At 35.0% G+C, this 20,248-nt stretch overlaps 1 protein-coding gene across 1 annotated transcript; it reads right to left on the bottom strand.

The window, feature by feature from the left end:
* Positions 1-8,710: 8,710 nt before the first annotated feature.
* LOC140985073 (flavonoid 4'-O-methyltransferase 3-like) lies at positions 8,711-10,082 on the bottom strand. Its single transcript, XM_073452818.1, has 2 exons — positions 9,255-10,082; positions 8,711-9,128 (listed from the first exon to the last, which is right to left on the bottom strand). The coding sequence occupies exons 1-2, from the start codon at positions 10,023-10,025 to the stop codon at positions 8,829-8,831; spliced, it is 1,071 nt and encodes a 356-aa protein (XP_073308919.1). The 5' UTR covers positions 10,026-10,082; the 3' UTR covers positions 8,711-8,828.
* Positions 10,083-20,248: the final 10,166 nt, after the last annotated feature.

Below are 20,248 nucleotides of genomic sequence, written 5' to 3'. Positions count from 1 at the left end.
GAGTTTCTTCTATTACTGTTGGTCGATATAGGAATACCATCGTCTGGAAACCGGGATCCCTAGACTAGGATTGAGTCTAGTCTGAGCCGTGGAGTCACGAGTATGATTGATAGTTTGATATTAATTATGTTTCAGATTTTGATATATATCTGATATCTGCTTCATGCTTTATATTAATTATATGATTGCATGTTTCGTTGATTTATACTGGGATTTGTTCTCACCGGAGTTATCCGGCTGTTGTCGTGTTTGTATGTGTGCATGACAACAGGTGGGACAGGTTCAGGGTCGAGGAGATGAAGAGAGAGATAGTGATTAGAGTGGAGACTACGGACTTGATCTGAGATAGGGTTGAACACTTGATATTTAGTAGTTGAGCCTTAGTTTGTAAATGATTGTATATAGTACAAGACTTGTATTTTACCTTTATACTGATATGTATAGTAGAGTGATTCCATTACGTTCCGCATTTGATATTATATTAAAAAAAAAAATTTAGACCATGTTTATTATAATTGATTAATTAGTCCCAATGACGATTAAGAACATGATTAGCATCCGGGTCCCCACAACAGGTGGTATCAGAGCGATAGATCCTTTAGATTGAGATAGAAGAAGAAGTGAGCGGGGTAGATTGAGTTTTATTTCCTGCCTTTGATTGCTAGCATGTCTTACTGCTTTAATACATGTTACTTGAATTATCTGATTTGATATGGTAATATGTTTATTGAGAACAAAGCAGCACCGATTCTAGATCAGCAGTAAGATGATCGGAGGAGGACTGAAACAGAATGGTTGGTTGGGGTTAATAATCCTTTTGTTAATCAGATATGCCTCCTCGAAGAATACCAGAACATGGTAGTACTTCAAATCCTCCGATGGATGTTACAGCTACTCCGATGGAGACACTATTAAAGAGATTTCAGTCTTTCCATCCGCCGACTCTGAAGGGTACTGAGACTTCCGTGGATTGTGAGAGTTGGTTGGACGATATTGAAATGCTGTTTGAGTCCCTGGACTACACTGATGAGCGGAAAGTGAAACTGATATGGCACCAGTTACACGACATTGCAAAGAACTGGTGGATTACAACAAAGAAGGCATTGGAACATCGAGGTACGGCTATTACCTGGAATGTGTTTAGAACTGAATTTTATCAGAGGTTCTTTCCAGTGTCGTACAGGAAAGACAAGGGAGCGGAATTTGCCAATTTGAGACAGGGCCAGCTGAATATTGAGGAATTTGTGGCCAAATTCTCTTCACTGTTGCGGTTTGCTCCCCACGTAGCTGAACATGATGAGGCCGTTGCGGACCAGTTTATAAATGGCCTGAATCCGGAAATCTTTACCTTGGTGAATACCGAGAGGCCAAACAATTTTACTGATGCATTGAACCGAGCTAAAGGAGCCGAAGCCGGTCTGATGAGACAGAAAGGAGCTTCGTTCGTGCCTTCAGCACCTTGACCACAGCCACCCCCTCCCCGATTTGAGAGCAGCAGTGGTAGTGGAAAGAAAGACTTCCTGAGAGCTAGGGGGAAGCAATTCAAGAAATCTGGAAGTAGCTCATCCAGTTCGAGTGGCTCGAGGCAGACCGGTCAGGGTCAGAGTTATACAGGACCCTACTGTAGCACTTGTGGAGGGAAGCATTCCACAGAGCAGTGCCGAGGAGTGTTTGGTAGTTGCCGTATTCAAGAAATATGGCAATGCACCTCTTCGCGCATATGCGCGCCGTCAAGCCGTGCATGTGCGCGCAAAGTTCTGTCCGCGCAAAAAGCTTCTCGCACAGCTCGCGCATATGCGCGAGACCTTCGGGTCTCACACCCCACTCAACTTATGTTATTCCAATTCTTTCCTCGAAGTGGTCCGTCTATCAGTCGATCAATTTATAATTTAATCAATCTCTGATTACCATGATATAATGGGAAATGAAAAGATCAAAAACTAAACACTCATATTTATTCCATAATTCTATCCACGTTGAATCTGACCTCTAAATAGTGATCGGTTTCATGAATTGTTGTACATGTATAGTAATATTAATCTGTAAAACAAAATGCCAACACTTACAAATAAAAAAATTTCGGAATGCATATATCTAATATGAGTACGTTCAGATGGTTTTACATATCTGTATTTGTGAGACATATTGATATGAACTATATTTACAAAAAAAGTGATATTTTTGACATAAAAATAATATTTTCTCGTTAACCAGGTCGGGTTGGAAATCTGTCTCACTGAGATAATTCGTATGAAGGTTGTGCGTAGGATCTAAGTGTTTTTCGTTTTACTAAAAACTACAGCTGTTTGAACCATACGAGAGATCAAACACTACGTTTCAATTATTCTACCCAGCAGAGATAATTATTGCACCTCAACAATTTCTCTCACAGTAATTGCACCCCTTGCAATCAATGAGAATCGAACATGTGACATTGACTCTGATACCAATTGAGGACCGAGTGCTTATAGCTAATGGTAATTGTGTACTCAAATCTTTTAAATCGTACAACAACTCAAACACTACGTTTCAATTACTCTACTCATCACAAACAATTATCGCGCTTAATATTATGAGAAGCTTATTGTATGACAAACAAATATAATATAAAAGTTATAATAACAGGGAAGTTAGTATGAAAAGAAATGAAATTATTGTTACTTATTTTATATACTACCTTCATTTCAATTATATAAACCTGTTTTTTTATATAATAAATTCATTGGAAATATCAATTAAATAAACAACTTTTCAATTTTATTCTTACATAAAGAGTGTTTATATTAACGACTTGTTATATTTCCAATAGTTTGTTAATCGCAAGATCTCAAAATAAATATAGTTATATTAGGAAAAAAATAGAAGAAATATTACTAAATATTAATATATGCAAATTATAAGTTTGAAAATTTGCTGAAATATTCCAAAAATAGTTTTTTTCCTTCAAAAAAACATATGTCTTGGTTTACAATATAGTAATGATACAAATGATATGGTGAAAGTTAAAGTATATCATATGAGTTTTATGTTGGTCCCACGTGCAGAATTTGAGATAATAAACCCGCAAATAAATAATAAACTGGACAATGAGATTTACGTGGAAAACCCCTAAAAATTATTAAGGTAAAAATCACGGGCAAGATGAAAAGAATTTCCACTATACTATTTTACGGTGTACAACCCACTCACTGTGTTTCCAAAAAGAACACACACTTTCTTAATACAGGAGAACAAAACACCTCACAAATATTAAAGAGCTAAGCACTTAAATGCTATTAGATGAGAGAAAACTCGAAGAATGGATGATTTCAAAATGAAAGGGGAGAGCTCTATTTATAGAGCCCCTTGACCGTGTTAAAACGCGTATAAAATGCGTCTTCCATCTTTCCACGAAATTTCCTTCTTCAAAATTTTGCCTGCAAAACGTGTTAATAACTTTGTCCCTACATCATTCAATGCTCATGCCGACATTTCTCCCACTTGGAGATTTGATTGAGAACCAAACACATCTTCACACATCTTTTCAATCTTGCCATTGTCTGCTGCTTACGTTTCTGCTAGACCACTTGAGAATCTACACCACTCAAACTTTGCAATGTTCACTGGCTTGGTCAAAAAATCAGCTATGTTATCCTTTGTATCGATCTTCTGCATATCCACGCTTCTTTCCTCTACTACTTCCCGCACAAAGTGAAATTGAACTCCAATGTGTTTAGTCCTGGAATGAAAGGCCGGATTCCTTGCAATGTGCAAGGCACTTTGACTGTCACAAAACAAAAAAAATTTCTCTTGTTTGTGCCCGATCTCTTCCAACAACCTTTTAATCCATATTGCCTCTTTGCAAGCTTGAGTAGCTGCCATATATTCTGCATCCGTTGTAGATAACGCCACAATTGTCTGCAGTTTTGAAACCCAGCTTACTGCTCTTCCTGCAAGTATAAACACATAACCAGTAGTAGATTTCCTCTTATCAGAATCACCTAGCCCCTGAGTGTAAAATCCGATCCTCCATAACATAATGCAGCATTCGAGGTACCCTTAATGTATCTACGGATCCTCTTAACAGTGCTCCAATGCTCTCGTCCAGGATTCACCATATACCGACTAACTGCTTCAACTGCTTGAGCAATGTCCGGTCTTGTACAGATCATGGCGAACATCAAACTCTCCACTGCTGATGCATATAGTACTCGAGACATCTCCATCCTCTCTGCTTCACTGCTATGACACATTTCAGAGGATAACTTGAAGTTAACAGGAAGATGAGTCGAAATTGGCTTACTATCTTGCATGTTGAAGCGTTGCAAGACTTTCTTCAAATAATTTTTCTGGGAAAGCCAAATCTTTCTGTTACTTCTGTCTCGGTGAACTTGCATCCCTAGAATCTTGTTTGCTGGTCCCAAGTCTTCATATCAAATTCCCTAGACAACTGTACCTTCAATCCTTGGATATGATCTTTGTTGGGGCATGCTACCAACATGTCGTCCACATACAACAGCAAAATAATATAATCATCACCAGACCTCTTGAAATACGTACAAGGGTCTGCACTCAGTCTGTTGTATCCAAGACTCATGATATAAGAATCAAATCTCTTGTACCAACACCTCGGCGCCTGTTTGAGACCGTACAGAGATTTGTTCAACATGCAAACCAAGTTCTCTTTGCCTTTTTCCGCAAAACCTTCTGGCTGGAGCATATAGATTTCTTCTTCAAAATCTCCATGAAGAAACGCCGTTTTCACATCTAGCTGTTCTAGATGTAGGTCAAACACCGCACACAATGTCAACACTACTCTGACTGTTGTAAACCGAACCACATGAGAAAATATCTCATTGAAGTCAATGCCTTCTTTCTGAGCATACCCTTTTTACCACCAATCTAGCACGATACCGCTCCACTTGGTTATTGCCATCACGCTTGATCTTATAGACCCATCTGTTTCCAATGGCTTTCTTTTCTCGTGGTAGTGTAACAAGATCCCAAGTTTTATTCCTGTCTAATGCCTCCAATTCTTCTTGCATTGCTATCATCCATAAGGATACATCCGAGCTTTGAGTAGCCTCGTGGAAACTCGCTCACTATCATCTGATAATAGACAATATGCAATATTGCTTTTAGTGACATAATCTGAAAGCCAACCTGGTGGTCTTCTGTCTCGAGTTGACTGCATCACATTGGAAACTTCAGACTCAACTTGTTCTTGTTCTTCGTGCTCTGGTACTGCTTCACAAGAAAATTGACCTTCGTCCATCTTATTTTCCACCTGAAATATAGTAGTTTCTGAATTCGGTGTGCCTTTGTCTCCCTTTACTTTATCTTCCTCGAAGATAACATCCCTGCTGATGACAAGCTTGTGAACAGTAGGATCCCACAAGCAAAACCCCTTTACTCCATCAGCATAACCCAAGAAGATACATTTTCTGGATTTCGAATCCAGCTTCGATGTTTCTTGCTCATTGTACAGAACGTACATCGGACTTCCAAATGTATGCAAATGAGAATAATCTGTCGGTTTTACGGTCCACATCTCCATCGGAGTCTTCAGATCAATCGCCACTGAAGGGAACGATTGATAATATAACAAGCAGTTTTGACTGCTTCCGCCTAAAATGACTTGTCTAGACCCGCAGTCCTCAACATAGCTCTTGTTCTGTCCAACAAGGTCCTGTTCATCCGCTCCGCCACTCCATTCTATTGAGGTGTGTATGCCGTCGTGAATTGTCTTTTGATGCCCTCATGTTGACAAAATGCATCAAATTCATCCCTGGTATATTCTCCTCCATTGTCAGTCCTCAGACACTTGATTTTCTTCTCAGAATCAAGTTCAACCCGCGCTTTGAAATATTTGAAGATCTGGAAAACATCTGATTTCTTCTTGATTGGATACCCCCAAATCTCCTAGAGAAATCATCAATGAATGAGACAAAGTATCTCGCTCCTCCAAGGGATACAACCGGTGCTTGCCAAACATCCGAATGAATCAGCTCCAATATGCTTTTGCTCCTGGCAGTAGAAGTGTCAAACTTTATTCTGTGTTGTTTACTGGTAACACAATGCTCACAAAAAGGTAGTGACACTTTTGTAAGTCCTGGCAGCAGCTTCCGTTCTGAGAGATTTTTCAACCCCCGTTCTGACGTATGCCCGAGCTTTCTATGCCATAATACTGTTAATTCTTCTCCTGAACCATTTGATGCAACAGCTAGTTCTGCCTCCTTGTGTTTTTCTCCCAAAAATACATACAGATTTGCAGCGACCTTTTTCGCCTTCATAACCACAAGCGCACCCTTCACAATTTTCATGATCCCGTTCTCGATCCGAGTTTTGCACCCGATATCATCCAATTGCCCCGAGGACAAAAGATTCTTCGTCAGTCCTTTCACATGTCGTACCTCCTGTATGGTGCGAATGGTGCCATCAAACATTTTAATTTTGATAGTACCGACCCCAGCGATTTCCAAGGCATGATCATTTTCCATGAATACAGATCCTCCTGAGACTGGTTCATAATGATCAAACCATTCTCTCCGAGACGTCATGTGCCACGTCGCTCCTGAATCCATAATCCATGTGTCACAAAATTTGTGTCTGCCTTCTGCAACTATTGCTGCTTCGCTCAATAATATTTCACCACTGTCTGAAGTACTGGCCACATTTCCTTGAGAACTCTTGTCGATACTCGTACACTCTTTCTTGAAGTGCCCTTTACCGCCACATTTAAAGCAGTAAATATTTTTCTTCTCACTTCTCGATTTTGATCTACCTCGTCTTTGGCTCCCACGAGTCACGGTCCATGAATCTTCCTCTTATCATCGGTAAAGCCTCTACCTGCTTCGAGGTTACCAACCTATCTTCCTTATTCTTGCGTCGACTTTCTTCTCAGAGAACCGCAGTTAAGACATCGTCGAATTTTAGAAATTCCATAAGAATATTGTTGGTTATGTTGATGATAAGTTGATCATATGAATCTGGTAGACTTTGAAGTAAAAGCTCCGCGCGTTCATTTTCCCCTATTTTATGCCCCATGGAAGTGAGTTTAGCAAATAGAGTATTCAGTGTGTTGATATGGTCGGTCATCGATGAAGATTCCGCCATCCGAAGAGTATAAAGCCTTCTCTTTAGGAAAATCATGTTGTGTAGGGACTTGACCTCGTACATTTTTGTCAGAGTATCCCAGATAACTTTGGCTGTTTTTATCTCAGAGATACTTGCCAAAACTTCGTCTGCTATAGCCAAGTGTAGATTGGCAACAACGTCGTCATTCATCTCATTCCACTTTTCATCATCTGTAATCTCCACCGGTCTATCTCCAATAGCCACCAAGCAATTCTCCTTTCTTAAAACTGTTTGTATCTTTATTTTCCACAGCATAAAATTGCTTCCATTGAACTTTGCTATATCGTACCTTCCTGCCATTATGTCTACAACAATTTTAGTAGACTGAACAAAATAATTCCGCCTTAAATAAAAAATCTCAAAAAATCTTTTCTGATGTGGAAGATCAGTCTAGGCTGCAACCACAGAGCATACTCAGAATTTTAAGAAATTTAAACCAAGGCTCTGATACAACTTGTTGGTCCTACGTGCAGAATTTGAGATAATAAACCCGAAAATAAAGAATAAACTAGACACCGAGATTTACGTGGAAGACCCCTAAAAATTATTAAGGTAAAAACCACGGACAAGATGAAAAGAATTTCCACTATAATATTTTACGGTGTACAACCCACTCACTGTGTTTCCAAAGAGAACACACACTCTCTTAATACAGGAGAACAAAACACCTCACAAATATTATAGAACTAAGCACTTAAATGCTATTAGATGAAATAAAACTCGAAGAAGAGATGATTTCAAAATGAAAGTGGAGAGCTCTATTTATAGAGCCCCTTGACTGTGTGAAGACGCGTATAAAACGCGTCTTCCATCTTTCCACGAAATTTCCTTCGTCAACATTTTGCCTGCAAAATGTGTTAATAACTTTGTCCCTACATCATTCAATGCTCATGCCGACATTTTACTAACTTTATTTCTAATGTTTATAATAATGTATCAATTATTTATCCTAAAAAAAGTGCAATTAGAATTTTTGAAGCTTTTATCAATGAAATTAGGAAAAGTATGGGCTAAGACAATATTAATGGGCCTTTAAGTGATCCATAACAGCTGTAGACTCCAAACGATCCAGAAAATCGACGAACAATTCAATGATTCGCCATCCTTAATCTCCGTCCCTGATCGTGCTTCCAGAATATCATCACCAAACTTCTTTTCTTGGACAAAGTCAACTGCATTTGGTCCACCCTCGAGGTCCATAAACTGACCAGCAGCCATGCCAGTAGACCCAATGATTATGATATCTCTTATCGAACATGGTAAAAATTAAAGATTTATAATGGGTCTACAATGGACTTCTATAGCAACTTGAGTTGATCATTTTTGTAAAACGATGAGGAAATAGTTGCTATATGGGCTCATTTTGTAGTCACGCGGGTATGAGCCGATGGCGTAACATATATGACAAAAATCGCAAGAGACAAATATATAAGATCAAAATGCAAGAATTTTTTTTAGTGTTTGTTGAATATGCTCTTTACTAATTTTAGATAGAAAACCATGAGCACAATGCGAAGTGATTTTTGAGATTGAGTGACATTTCACCGTTAAAAGGGAAAAGAAGAAGAAGAAGCTATTTTAAGAAAATAAAACATATGAATAACAACATCATTATTGCATTTCGTGCATGTGAATTCACCACAACAATACAATTTATGACATCACACATTTTTGACCAAATTGTACAATGAGGATGGCCATTTCAAGATCCATCATGGGTAAGCTTCTATAACAGATAAAACATCTTCAATGCGTTTCTCTGTGTATTTTGTAAAGCCAACCTCGTTCAACAAGCATCCCCATTCTTCCCAAGTTCTTTCTTTTCCTTTCTCCGTGTAAGCCATCATCACCATGTCCAACGCCAAACGAATCTCGCTATACTCATCAACCCCTTCACCTACTTCGACCACCGCCTCCACGATGATCACCTTCCCCTTGTCCCTAGGAATTGCTTCCATACAATTTCGCAGTATTTGAATGCATTCGTCGTCGCTCCAATCGTGTAACACCCACTATATATATATATATATTCAAGAATATAAACGTTTTAATTAGTGGTTTACACCGCCTATTTATATTTTATACATACATGCAACTTGTCATTTATATCAATAAATGTATATGTTGGAGAAACGTACCATAAGAAAAGCGGCATCGCCCTTGGGAACCATTTTGAACATGTCGCCACCAACATGCTCCACACCTTGACGATGCGGTGCGACAGAAATGACATGCGGGAGATCGTAGTTAACCCCTCGAATCCACGGACAAGCCTTCACCAAGGCGTTAAGGGCCGTCCCATCCCCACCACCAACGTCCACCAAAGAACTGATCCCCTCGAACGCCTCAGGATACTGATAAACGATTGCTGAAACAGCCAACCTCGCATGGCATGCCATCGCATCATTGATTAATTTACTATAATCAGGATTTGCTGCCGCATATTTCCATAAGTCGAGCCCGCCGTGTGCGGCCTCAAACGGACAAGCACCTTTCAGCATAGCACGTCCGCTTAGGCCATGCCACGGGGCGAGCATCACGGGGCTGCTCTGGAGCAGGATGAAAGCAGCCATGCCATCTTTCAAAAGCAATCGAGAATGTGGCGTTTGGGTGTAGCAGACTGATGATTCTTGGTCTCGAATGATCCGAGTTTCCTTGAAGAAACCGTGGTGGATCAAGTATCTCATGATACGGTGGAGGGAAGAGGGGGAGCAGTGCAAGGCGACGGATAGCTCGGGGAGCGTGATGTATCCTCCATGTGATTCAACGGTCTCAGATATTTGAAGTTCTATAGCACATTTTAGTACTGCCATTGGAGTGAAAGCAAATACATACTTCCATATATCCACCAGGGCAGCTTGTGCTTCTTTTTCTTGGAGTTGTGATCGTGTTTTGGCTTTGGATTCCATCCTTTAAATTTCTTTATTATTGCTGTGTGCAAGAAAATGTATGCAACCACGCACAAAAAATAGAAGTGAAGTAAAGGGGAGAGTCGCACAATTTATTGTTTTCAAGTGTGTGGGCTAAAATATCCGTATATCTTGATTTTTTATTGCTAGGCTAAGAAATTATTGTTATTTTCTTTATTCAGAAATAATAAATAAACTTTGAAAATGAATACATACAAACGGCCTATAAATAGAAAAATAGGTTATGTTTAAGGAGAGTCCTGCAATTTGCAATTTTTTATTTTTGGTAACGTTAACAATGAATTTGTATTTTTAGTAGCATTTTTTTCATTTTTGGTCGTATTATAATGAATTTTTATTTTTAGAATGAAAAACATGCAAGTTATATTATTAAAGTGCAAATTCATTGACTAAAAATAGAGAAAGTTCAATTTACAAGACCACAATTGTGATTTTCCATTTTTTGGAGTTGTTCTTTCGTTATCTATCGATATGAGCTGAAGTACCTCTTTCTTCTTTTTTTCATTTGTATTTATCAATATTTTTCCCCTTTCTACTCATTTTACTCATTTTATTATATCCAGATATTATTTAATTTTCTTATTACTGTAAACTATCCATTTTTATTGTGCTAATAGTGTATATCGTCCAATTATCTTTTTATAAATTCATATAGATTTATTCATTTCTATTGATAAGTATGTTGTTATTTTTATGCATTTACTGTCAATAAAAGTTAATGTAGGACCGAGCGCTTGCCGCTTTACCAAAAATTATAGCTAGTGGTAATGGTGAAACTCAAATCTTTTAAACCGCACAACAGCTCAAGCACCACGGTTCGATCACTCTATCAAGCAGGGACAATTATTGCACCCAACAATCTCTCTCCCAATAATTGCACTCCTTGCAATCAATGGGAATCGAACCTGTGACCTTGGCTCTGATACCAATTGTAGGACCGAGTGTTTACCGCTTTACCAAAAGCTATAGCTGGTGGTAATGGTGCAGCTCAAATCTTTTAAACCGCACAACAGCTCAAGCACCACGGTTCGACCGCTCTACCAAGCAGGGATAATTATTGCACCCAACAATCTCCCTATCAATAATTTCACTCCTTGCAATAAATGAGAATCGAAGCCGTGACCTTGGCTCTGATACCAATTGTAGGACCGAGCGCTTGCCGCTTTACCAAAAACTATAGGTAGTGGTAATGGTGCAACTCAAATCTTTTAAACCACACAGCAGCTCAAGCACCACGGTTCGATCGCTCTACCAAGCAGGGACAATTATTGCACCCCAACAGTTAATAATAATAATTTAGATGAAGATGAAATGACATGCAAAATATAAATAATACAACATATGCCAATTCAAATTTATATTTTGACCTCAATCATCTACTATCATTACAGCATCTCACTAAATATATATCATAGAAGTAAATAGTAAGTACAATAAGAAAAAATGGATGACATAACATTTGAAAAAAAAAAGACAATCAAACAAGTAAATTAAATAAACTGATCTATCTTCCTTTTGCAGTTACCCACGTTCAATTGCCAAAACTATGATCCCAAATGCAATTTCAAGAAAATATCAAACTTCTCGATCTTAAGTCCTTAGCAATTTACAAATAATCCAAACAACAATTACAATAAGTTATAGTCTTTGTGAGTTTCAAACAAATTATAAAGAGAAATAATGGTTGTGAAATTTAAATCGTGATTAATATTAGCATTTATTGACATTCTTGGTCATTGACCCATCAACCTGAGACTAAATTATGTTAGAAAATTAAAGTTAATAAAATAAAAATTATATAGAATACAATTTTCATATATGTCTTATGATAATAAAATTTTAAATATATGTCCCTAAGGAGTCTTTCGATTTATATAGATGATTTGAAATTTTCACAATTTGACAACTAAAGTTAATTAAAATGATAATTATTATATTTAATTTTTCAGGAAAAATATTTATATTATAATGAAATGAAAATATAAATTTAATATAACAAATATAAAATAAATAAATAACATAAATTAAATAGTAAACACATACAATGCAATCACAACTGAAGAGTCGAATGTAAATTTAATAGTATCCAAACCATTACAAATTAATTTGTTTGACTTACATCCACATTAACAATATTAAATAATCATAAATAAAAAAATAATGCATATACTCTCCTAATCAAAAAACATAATGCATATATTCTCCTAATTAACTGTTGGGTGTAATAATTGTCTCTGCTTGGTAGAGCGATCGAACCATGGTGCTTGAGCTGTTGTACGGTTTAAAAGATTTGAGTTGCACCATTACCACCAGCTATAGCTTTTGGTAAAGCAGCAAGCGCTCGATCCTACAATTGGTATCAGAGCCAAGGTCACGTGTTCGATTCTCATTGATTGCAATGAGTACAATTATTGGGAGGGAGATTGTTGGGTGCAATAATTGTCCCTGCTTGGTAGAGCGATCGAACCATGGTGCTTGAGCTGCTGTACGGTTTAAAAGATTTGAGTTGCACTATTACCACCAGCTATAGCTTTTGGTAAAGCAGCAAGCGCTCGGTCTTACATTAACTTATAATCATTTAATTATAAATCAAATAATTGTCATATTAGTTAAATAAATATCTACACCAAATTATTCTAGTTACATTCTTTCAACTCAAATTTGCACATTTTTATCTTATTCAACAAAAATTCACATAGATAACAATTTGTCTACATTTGAACAACAAAAAGACAAACAATGTTATGTAAAATAATCATATTCAACCGCGCATACCAAAATCTTTTTAGTAATGAAGTCAATTTATAAAGAAAAATAGCAGATATGAATGAGCCCAATATATATATATATATATATATATATATATAATGAAAGAAAAGCAACGGGAGAAAATCAAAAACACTAAATCATAACCGTAAATTGTGGCTAATTAGTATTAATTATTAATTAATAGACAAATGTGAAAGTACCACATCTATCGGTCGATAATGAGAAGAAGTAAATATGTGAAGGGTAATTATGTCTGTTAACAATTGAAAAACTTTTCCAAATTCCAAAAAATTTATTAAAATGAGCCCAATAAATATCACAATTAATTTAATTTAGAATTTAAATAAAAGTACAAGAAAATTATTAAAATGAGAAAATAATTAATACTAAGTAAATTTAATAGTGATTTTTTAAATTAGCTCAAACTTTTAAGAACATGGAGATGTTTTACTTTGCTACGTACAAACTAAAATATAAACATAACTCAAGTTTATTTTCTCCCGCCCGCTTACAAATAGAAATTTTTTGCATCATTCATATTTTTATAGGTATAAATAAAATGAAATAAAAAAATTTTTTTTTAAAATGAAATAGAATACAATATGTCATGATTAAAAATAATAATGAAAGAAAAGCAACAAGAGAAAGTCAAAAACATAAAACCATAACTGTAAATTTGGTTAATTAGTATTAATTATTAATTAATTGAAAAAATGTGAAAGTACCACATGTATATTTGATAATGAGAATAAGTAAATATGTAAAAGATAATTATGTCTTTTCACAATTGAAAAACTTTTCCAAATTCCAAAAAAAAAATTAAAGTTAGCCCGAAAAATATCATAATTAATTTAATTTAGAATTTAAATAAAGATCTTAAAATGAGAAAATAATTAGTATTAATATAGTGATTTTTTAAAATTAGCTCAAACATTTAATAACATGAAGATGACTTACTTTGCTGCGTACAAACTGAAATATAAATATAACTCAACTTTATTTTCTCTCGCCAGTTTACAATTGGAAATTTTTTTTATCATCCAGATTTTTATAGATGTATAGAATGAAATAAAATGTTTTTCAAAAAAAATGAAAGAGTATGCAATATGTTAATAATTAAATGTAATAATGAAAGAAAAACAATGAGAGAAAGTCAAAAACACAAAATCATAACCGTAAAATGTGGCTAATTAGTATTTGTTGGAACATTTCATGTTCACAATCTTGATTTTGATGTTAACAAAACTTGTTATTGTATTTCTAACATATTTACTCACGTGTGAAGTTGCAAACACAAGAAGGAAACTGAAACTCAATTTAGCCAAACTGAATTTCCGGTGAGCTTCGGTATTTTAATGATATCTCTCAACTGGATGATTCAAATGACAATTTGCCAACTTGAATGATTAGAAAACTCAATTAAGAACAAGTCATATTTCACGTCGGTTGGGCAAAATCGGATGTTATCTAGGCCAAGCGGATCGCTGAATGATCAAACTGATTGCACAAAAACAGCAATCAGTTGGGTATGAGCAGTTGCGGTATTTTGACCATATCTCTCAACTCGGTTATTGGAATGAAGCGATTCAGTATGAGTTAGAAAGATAAGACGTGATCTACAAATCATCTTCAGAAGTCAAAGTCTGAATCGAAGCTTAATATGTTGATAAATGACGATGAAACTACTAGTTCTGCACAAACTGAAATCAACGAGGCTGATCTCAGCACACTAGTTGAGCTGCTGAACCAGTTGAGTTACTGACCAATTGAGCAGCTGACCAGTTGAAATGAACTAGTTGAGCTGCTGACCAGTTGACCAAAGTTGACCAGTTTAAGCTCGGGAAAATGTCCAGCAAGGCGAATTTGATCGTTGCAATTTCAGAAACTATACAAAACTTTTCAAACGGTCATATTCTTGTGTCTAACGTACATATCATTGTTGGGATCTATAAATACAACATCTTGAAGATCAAACAAGAGCTTTTGAAGATGATTAAAAGCATGAGCAGTTAGCATGAAGAAATTTGCTAGTTGAGAGCACAAGCCATTGTGTGAGGATACATTTGAGATGTACATTGTAAAAGATAAATTCCTCACACACAATCACTCACACATATACAAGACAGCTGAACTTCGAAGTTTAGTGGAGTGAGTCTTCACACAAAGACATTAAAGATTGTGTTTGTAGTCTTGGCATAAGAGACGTTAAACATTATGCGGATTGTGAGGTTGCGGCCTACAATCGAGAATGTGCTATGAGTTTCAATTAGGCAAAAGATAAGTCCTAAGTTGAAATGGGTTTGTATAAGGTGTTGTATAAATCAAAGTCTTCTAGTGGATCCTTCCCAAGGAGAAGAAGGAGTGACGTAGGAATTGTTAATCTCCGAACATCCATAAACAAATTCGTGTATATTTATTCATTGCATTTACTTATCATTTTCATTGTTTTTAAAGATGCATTGTTGAAGCATTTTATGTGTTCTTCAAATACCAAAATATTGCATACCAAGTGTTTGATAAAATACATCAACCAAAATATTTTTACTCATTCAACTTGCATATATTTTAAATACTTTACAAAATATTTAATCGATTTTTACAAAGAATTATTTTGAGTGTTTTCCGCTTGATTTGAAAACCAAACTCGATCTAATTCATCGGTGTTTAATATTTCAAGAACCGAGCTATTGTAGCTCAACGATGATCCCCTAATCGATCATGTCAGTATTTATTATTAATTAATAGACAAAATGTGAAAGTATCATATGTATCACTTGATAACGAGAAGAAGTAAATATGTAAAAGATAATTATGTTTGTTAAATTGAAAAAATTTTCCGAATTCCAAAAAAATTATTAAAATTAGCCCAATAAATATCATAATTAATTTAATTTAGAATTTAAATAAAAGTCCAAGAAAATTATTAAATGAGAAAATAATTAACATTAATATTAAGTAAATTTAATAGTGATTTTTAAAGATTATCTCAAACATGTAAGAATATGGAGATACGTACAAACTAAAATATAAATATAACTCAACTTTATTTTCTCTAGCCCATTTACAATTATAAAATTTTTCCATCATCCACATTTTTATAGATATATATATAGAATGAAATAAAATGATTTTTTTAAAAAAAATGCAATAGAATGCAATATGTTATAATTAAATATTATAATGATAGAAAAGGAAAGGGAGAAAGTCAAAAACACAAAACCATAACCGTAAAATGTGGCTAATTAGTATTAATTATTAATTAGTAGAAAAAATGTGAAAGTGCCACATGTATCACTTGATAATGTGAAGAAGTAAATATGTGAAAGATAATTATGTATGTTCACAATTGAAAAGTTTTTCCATCATCCAAACTTTTATAATTATATAGATTGTTAGGATCTGTGTGACATTATAAATGAAGCGGTTCTTGATCTAAACTCATCGAGTTACTTTGTGAAAAATTGTGGAACAACTCGAACTAATGCAGCGAATATCTAGTCAAATTGATTAATTGTCAAAGCTTGTAAACCGATCATAAGTGGGGGCTAAACAGATTTTGTAAAGTAGATAAGTGCAATAAACTAAACACAAGCAAATTTGTTCAAGGAGGTTCGAAGAGAAAATATTTCTATGTCCTCCTTCTGTTGCCACAAGTATTCAAGTATAAGACTTTAATTTATACAATCTTATTGTGCAAACCCGGTCCAAGTGAAATCACATTATCAATTAGAACTCCTATAAACACTCAACATCAGCCAAGACGTCGACAACGCCCAACTAATCTGCAACCCGATCAAATAGACGACAAGTCTGCTGATCTTAAACAACTTCTTCAACCAAACATCTTCCACTTATGAGTTTAGGTTGTAAGAAGGTTGAAATGTGTTGAACAATGATGATCTTGAATGATTTGATTAGACATAGAAACAGGGTGTTCTGATACTCGAAATACTCGAGTTGATCTAACAATTAAGAGCGAATAATAAACTAGATGTTTCTATGTTCAAAAAGTGGATGTTGATGGTGAATATTTGAGAGCTTGTCTGCACTCTGGATGACGTTGATATACAATTGTGTGTGAGTCTATATATATATATATCAATCTTTTCTTGGCTAGTTGGTTGAGTCCTTTCGTCGGTTCATCAGTTTTTGGCTTAGAATGTTTTGCTTGATATTTTAAGTTTGTAACACTTCTTATTTGATGATCAAGATATATTCAGAAAATTGAATTTTTTTAATAACGGTCAGAGATGATCAATTCATTGTTTTAGTCCAGTAATTTGTAATTTTTTCAATTTCAATCATTTATCATTGAAATGCTGACGTGACACCTGAAAATGATGACGTGGCACCAAAAATCATTGACGTATCGGATTCCACGTCAGCACTCTGATGAAAAATATTACAATTGTAAAAAAAACAATCAAATTAATGGACTAAGACAATGAATTCACTAATAACTTTATCAAAAATATAAAAAATTTCAAATTAGAGGACCCCAAATATAATTTTCACAAAATTTAAATCAAAATAAATTATAAAAACATGTTTGTTTATGGAAAAAAAAAATCATTGAGAAATTAGAAGGAACAAAAAGTAAATTGCAAAAATATTGACCTAACTATCATTAAGAGTATGTGAGCAGTGATACATAGCTTAAGATGTTTAAGATTCGAATTAAAATAAATTTGAAATAGTTGAGTAGTTGATTATGTAGATTCGGATATTTTGGTTCAGAGTTGCTGATATGGTTATAAAAAATACTGGCATGACATCGAAAAAGATGATGTGATATCGAGAATTGTTAGACTTGTCAAATGTCACGTCAGTCATTGGACCAAAATAGTCGAAAATAAAAATTTAGTGTAACAAACCAAACTTAATTGATTAAAACCTAAAATTAGATAAGTTAACGGATCAAAAAATTATTTTCTCAATTAAAAATCGTGGTACTATTATATAAAAATTACATGATATCATACAACCTTTAGAAGACGAAATTATATTAGCATGTAAAGTCAGAAAGCTGATATAATGTACAACATATTTCTTCGAACTTGTACATAAAAAATTACCCAAAAATTATATTTTCAGTTAATGAGATGCTCCTCTCAAGATAGCTCGCATCTTCTTACAATATTTCGGCCTAAACCCACACCCTATCCTAGAGGAATAGATTCACTTTTCCTAGTATGGCTAGGGCTAGGGCTAGGCTTACAATGAGAATAGTGGGCGTGACTATGCACCAACTGGTTTAAAGATAAGCTTTGATCAAATGCTTAACTTTGTGGTATTTATTGGTTATTTATGCGTAGGATTTCATGCAGAGCTTTCTCCAGACTCTAGACTAATTTTTAGGATAAGGTCCTATATAATTTTTTATTAAACATAAATATTATATACGAGCTGATAATTAAATTCACATAATTATCACCAATATCCAATATGTAACGTAAATTTATTAAATTATATGAAATGGCATATATAAACTAAATCTAATGAAAAAATGCTCCTATTTTTTACGTTTTTTGTTTTGCGAAATTGTCAATTATATCATCGTAATTAAGCTTAGCTACCATCTTTTTAACAATTGACAATATGTTCAAATTGATCGGAGATACTATTAAATTAAATCATCGCAAGCAATCTATCGTGTGACATAATTGATCGGAGATAGTTCTTTATAACATTCAGTTTTGATAAACTTCATTAAGCAGAAGCCACTGCGACGGGTATGGTTAATAATATTTTAGAAGGTATCCAAGCATTAAGAAACCCATGATGCAAATTTTTGACGTATTCCAAGACTTCAAGTGGATTGTTAATCCAATCCGATAATTTCTTCTTCTTTTTTCCTTCTTTGAACTTCAGGGTTCAAATTTTATTTCTTGTCATAAACAAATCTAACAAAACAAATACAAAATAAAATTTAAATACTAACAAATATATTGAAAATTCTAAACCAATCCACACTTTTTTCGGGCACCAACCAATCACAAAACATTAAGTTTTGTTGGAGAATTGATGGAGAGAGAGACTCATTGCGATAACTCAACCGGATGAGAGTTGCAACCTTTCGAACTTCCTTCCATTTCATATTTGTTAGGTGAGGATGTGGGGCCCACACATTAAATTAAATAATATTAAAACATGTTTTCCCAATCCATATCGATTTGTTTACAAAATTGAATGAAGGAATTTAGTTATAAATAGAGCTCAATTCTTTCAGTTATTGTATCCCTAAATCAAAAGCTTTTTTGCTTTGATAAAAAGAGGGTGCATAGAAAAAAAAAGTGTATTTTTTTCTTGAGTACGAGAATTCTCTTGTGTGAGTTAGAGAAATTATTTTCTCGGTATACTCGGGTTGGGAGTGTGAGAAATATTGAGTGTATTGGTGTATACACTTGTTGTAATATTTCTTCCGGTTATAAAAGTTGTAGTACTCCGTAGACGTAGCCTATATTGGGTGAACCACGTAAATCTTTGTGTTCTTGTTGATTATTTTATTCCGCATATTTGGGTACTTTTATCATCGTGATAGGTATCGCTTCGGGTGTAATTCCCCAACAACTGGTATCAGAGCCTTATTGTGAAAATTCTTAAGAATTCTGAGTATGCTCTATGGTTGCAGCTTTGTCTGATCTTCGAGATCAGAAAAGATTTTTTAGATTTTTGTTAAGGCTAGAGAAGTGATGGCCGGAGATGATGGATTGGGACCGGGAATTAACAAGTTCAACGATACAGATTTTACGTTCTGGCGACTACAAATTATTGATTATTTGTATAGCAAGAAGTTGCATCAACCTCTATCTGGAAAGAAGCCGGAAAAGATGGAGGATGATGACTGGAAGCTTCTTGATCGACAAGTATTAGGTGTAATACGATTGACCCTAACGAAGAACGTGGCACATAACGTGGCGGAGGCAAAAACAACGGAGGAGATGATGTCCATTTTGTCAGACATGTACGAAAAGCCATCGGCAAATAATAAAGTACATCTCATGAAGAAGTTATTTAACCTGAAGATGAGAGAAGATGTATCGGTGGCTAAACACATCAATGAATTCAACACGATTGTTTCACAGATGACATCGGTTGAAATTAAATTTGATGATGAGATTCGGGCACTTATTCTTTTGGCGTCTTTACCAGAAAATTGGGAACCTATGCGGGCAGCGGTTAGCAACTCTGTTGGAAAAAGAAAGCTACAATTCAATGATTTCAGAGATCAAATTCTTGCTGAAGAAGTTCGCAGGATGGATTCTGGTGAAGGAACATCATCAAGTTCTGCTATAAATCTCGAGAATAGAGGAAGGGGCAGGAATGGTGAAAAGAGTTTTAACCAATGACATGGTAGATCCAAGTCGAGAAACGGAAAAGACAAAAGCAATTTTTAAAAGAATGTTAAGTGCTGGAGCTGTGGTGAGACTGGT

This window comes from Primulina huaijiensis, chromosome 9, assembly GCF_012295235.1.
Source record: "Primulina huaijiensis isolate GDHJ02 chromosome 9, ASM1229523v2, whole genome shotgun sequence".
Taxonomy (NCBI): domain Eukaryota; kingdom Viridiplantae; phylum Streptophyta; class Magnoliopsida; order Lamiales; family Gesneriaceae; genus Primulina; species Primulina huaijiensis.
Note: the sequence above shows the minus strand (reverse complement) of the source record. Positions and strands in the feature narration are given on the sequence as shown.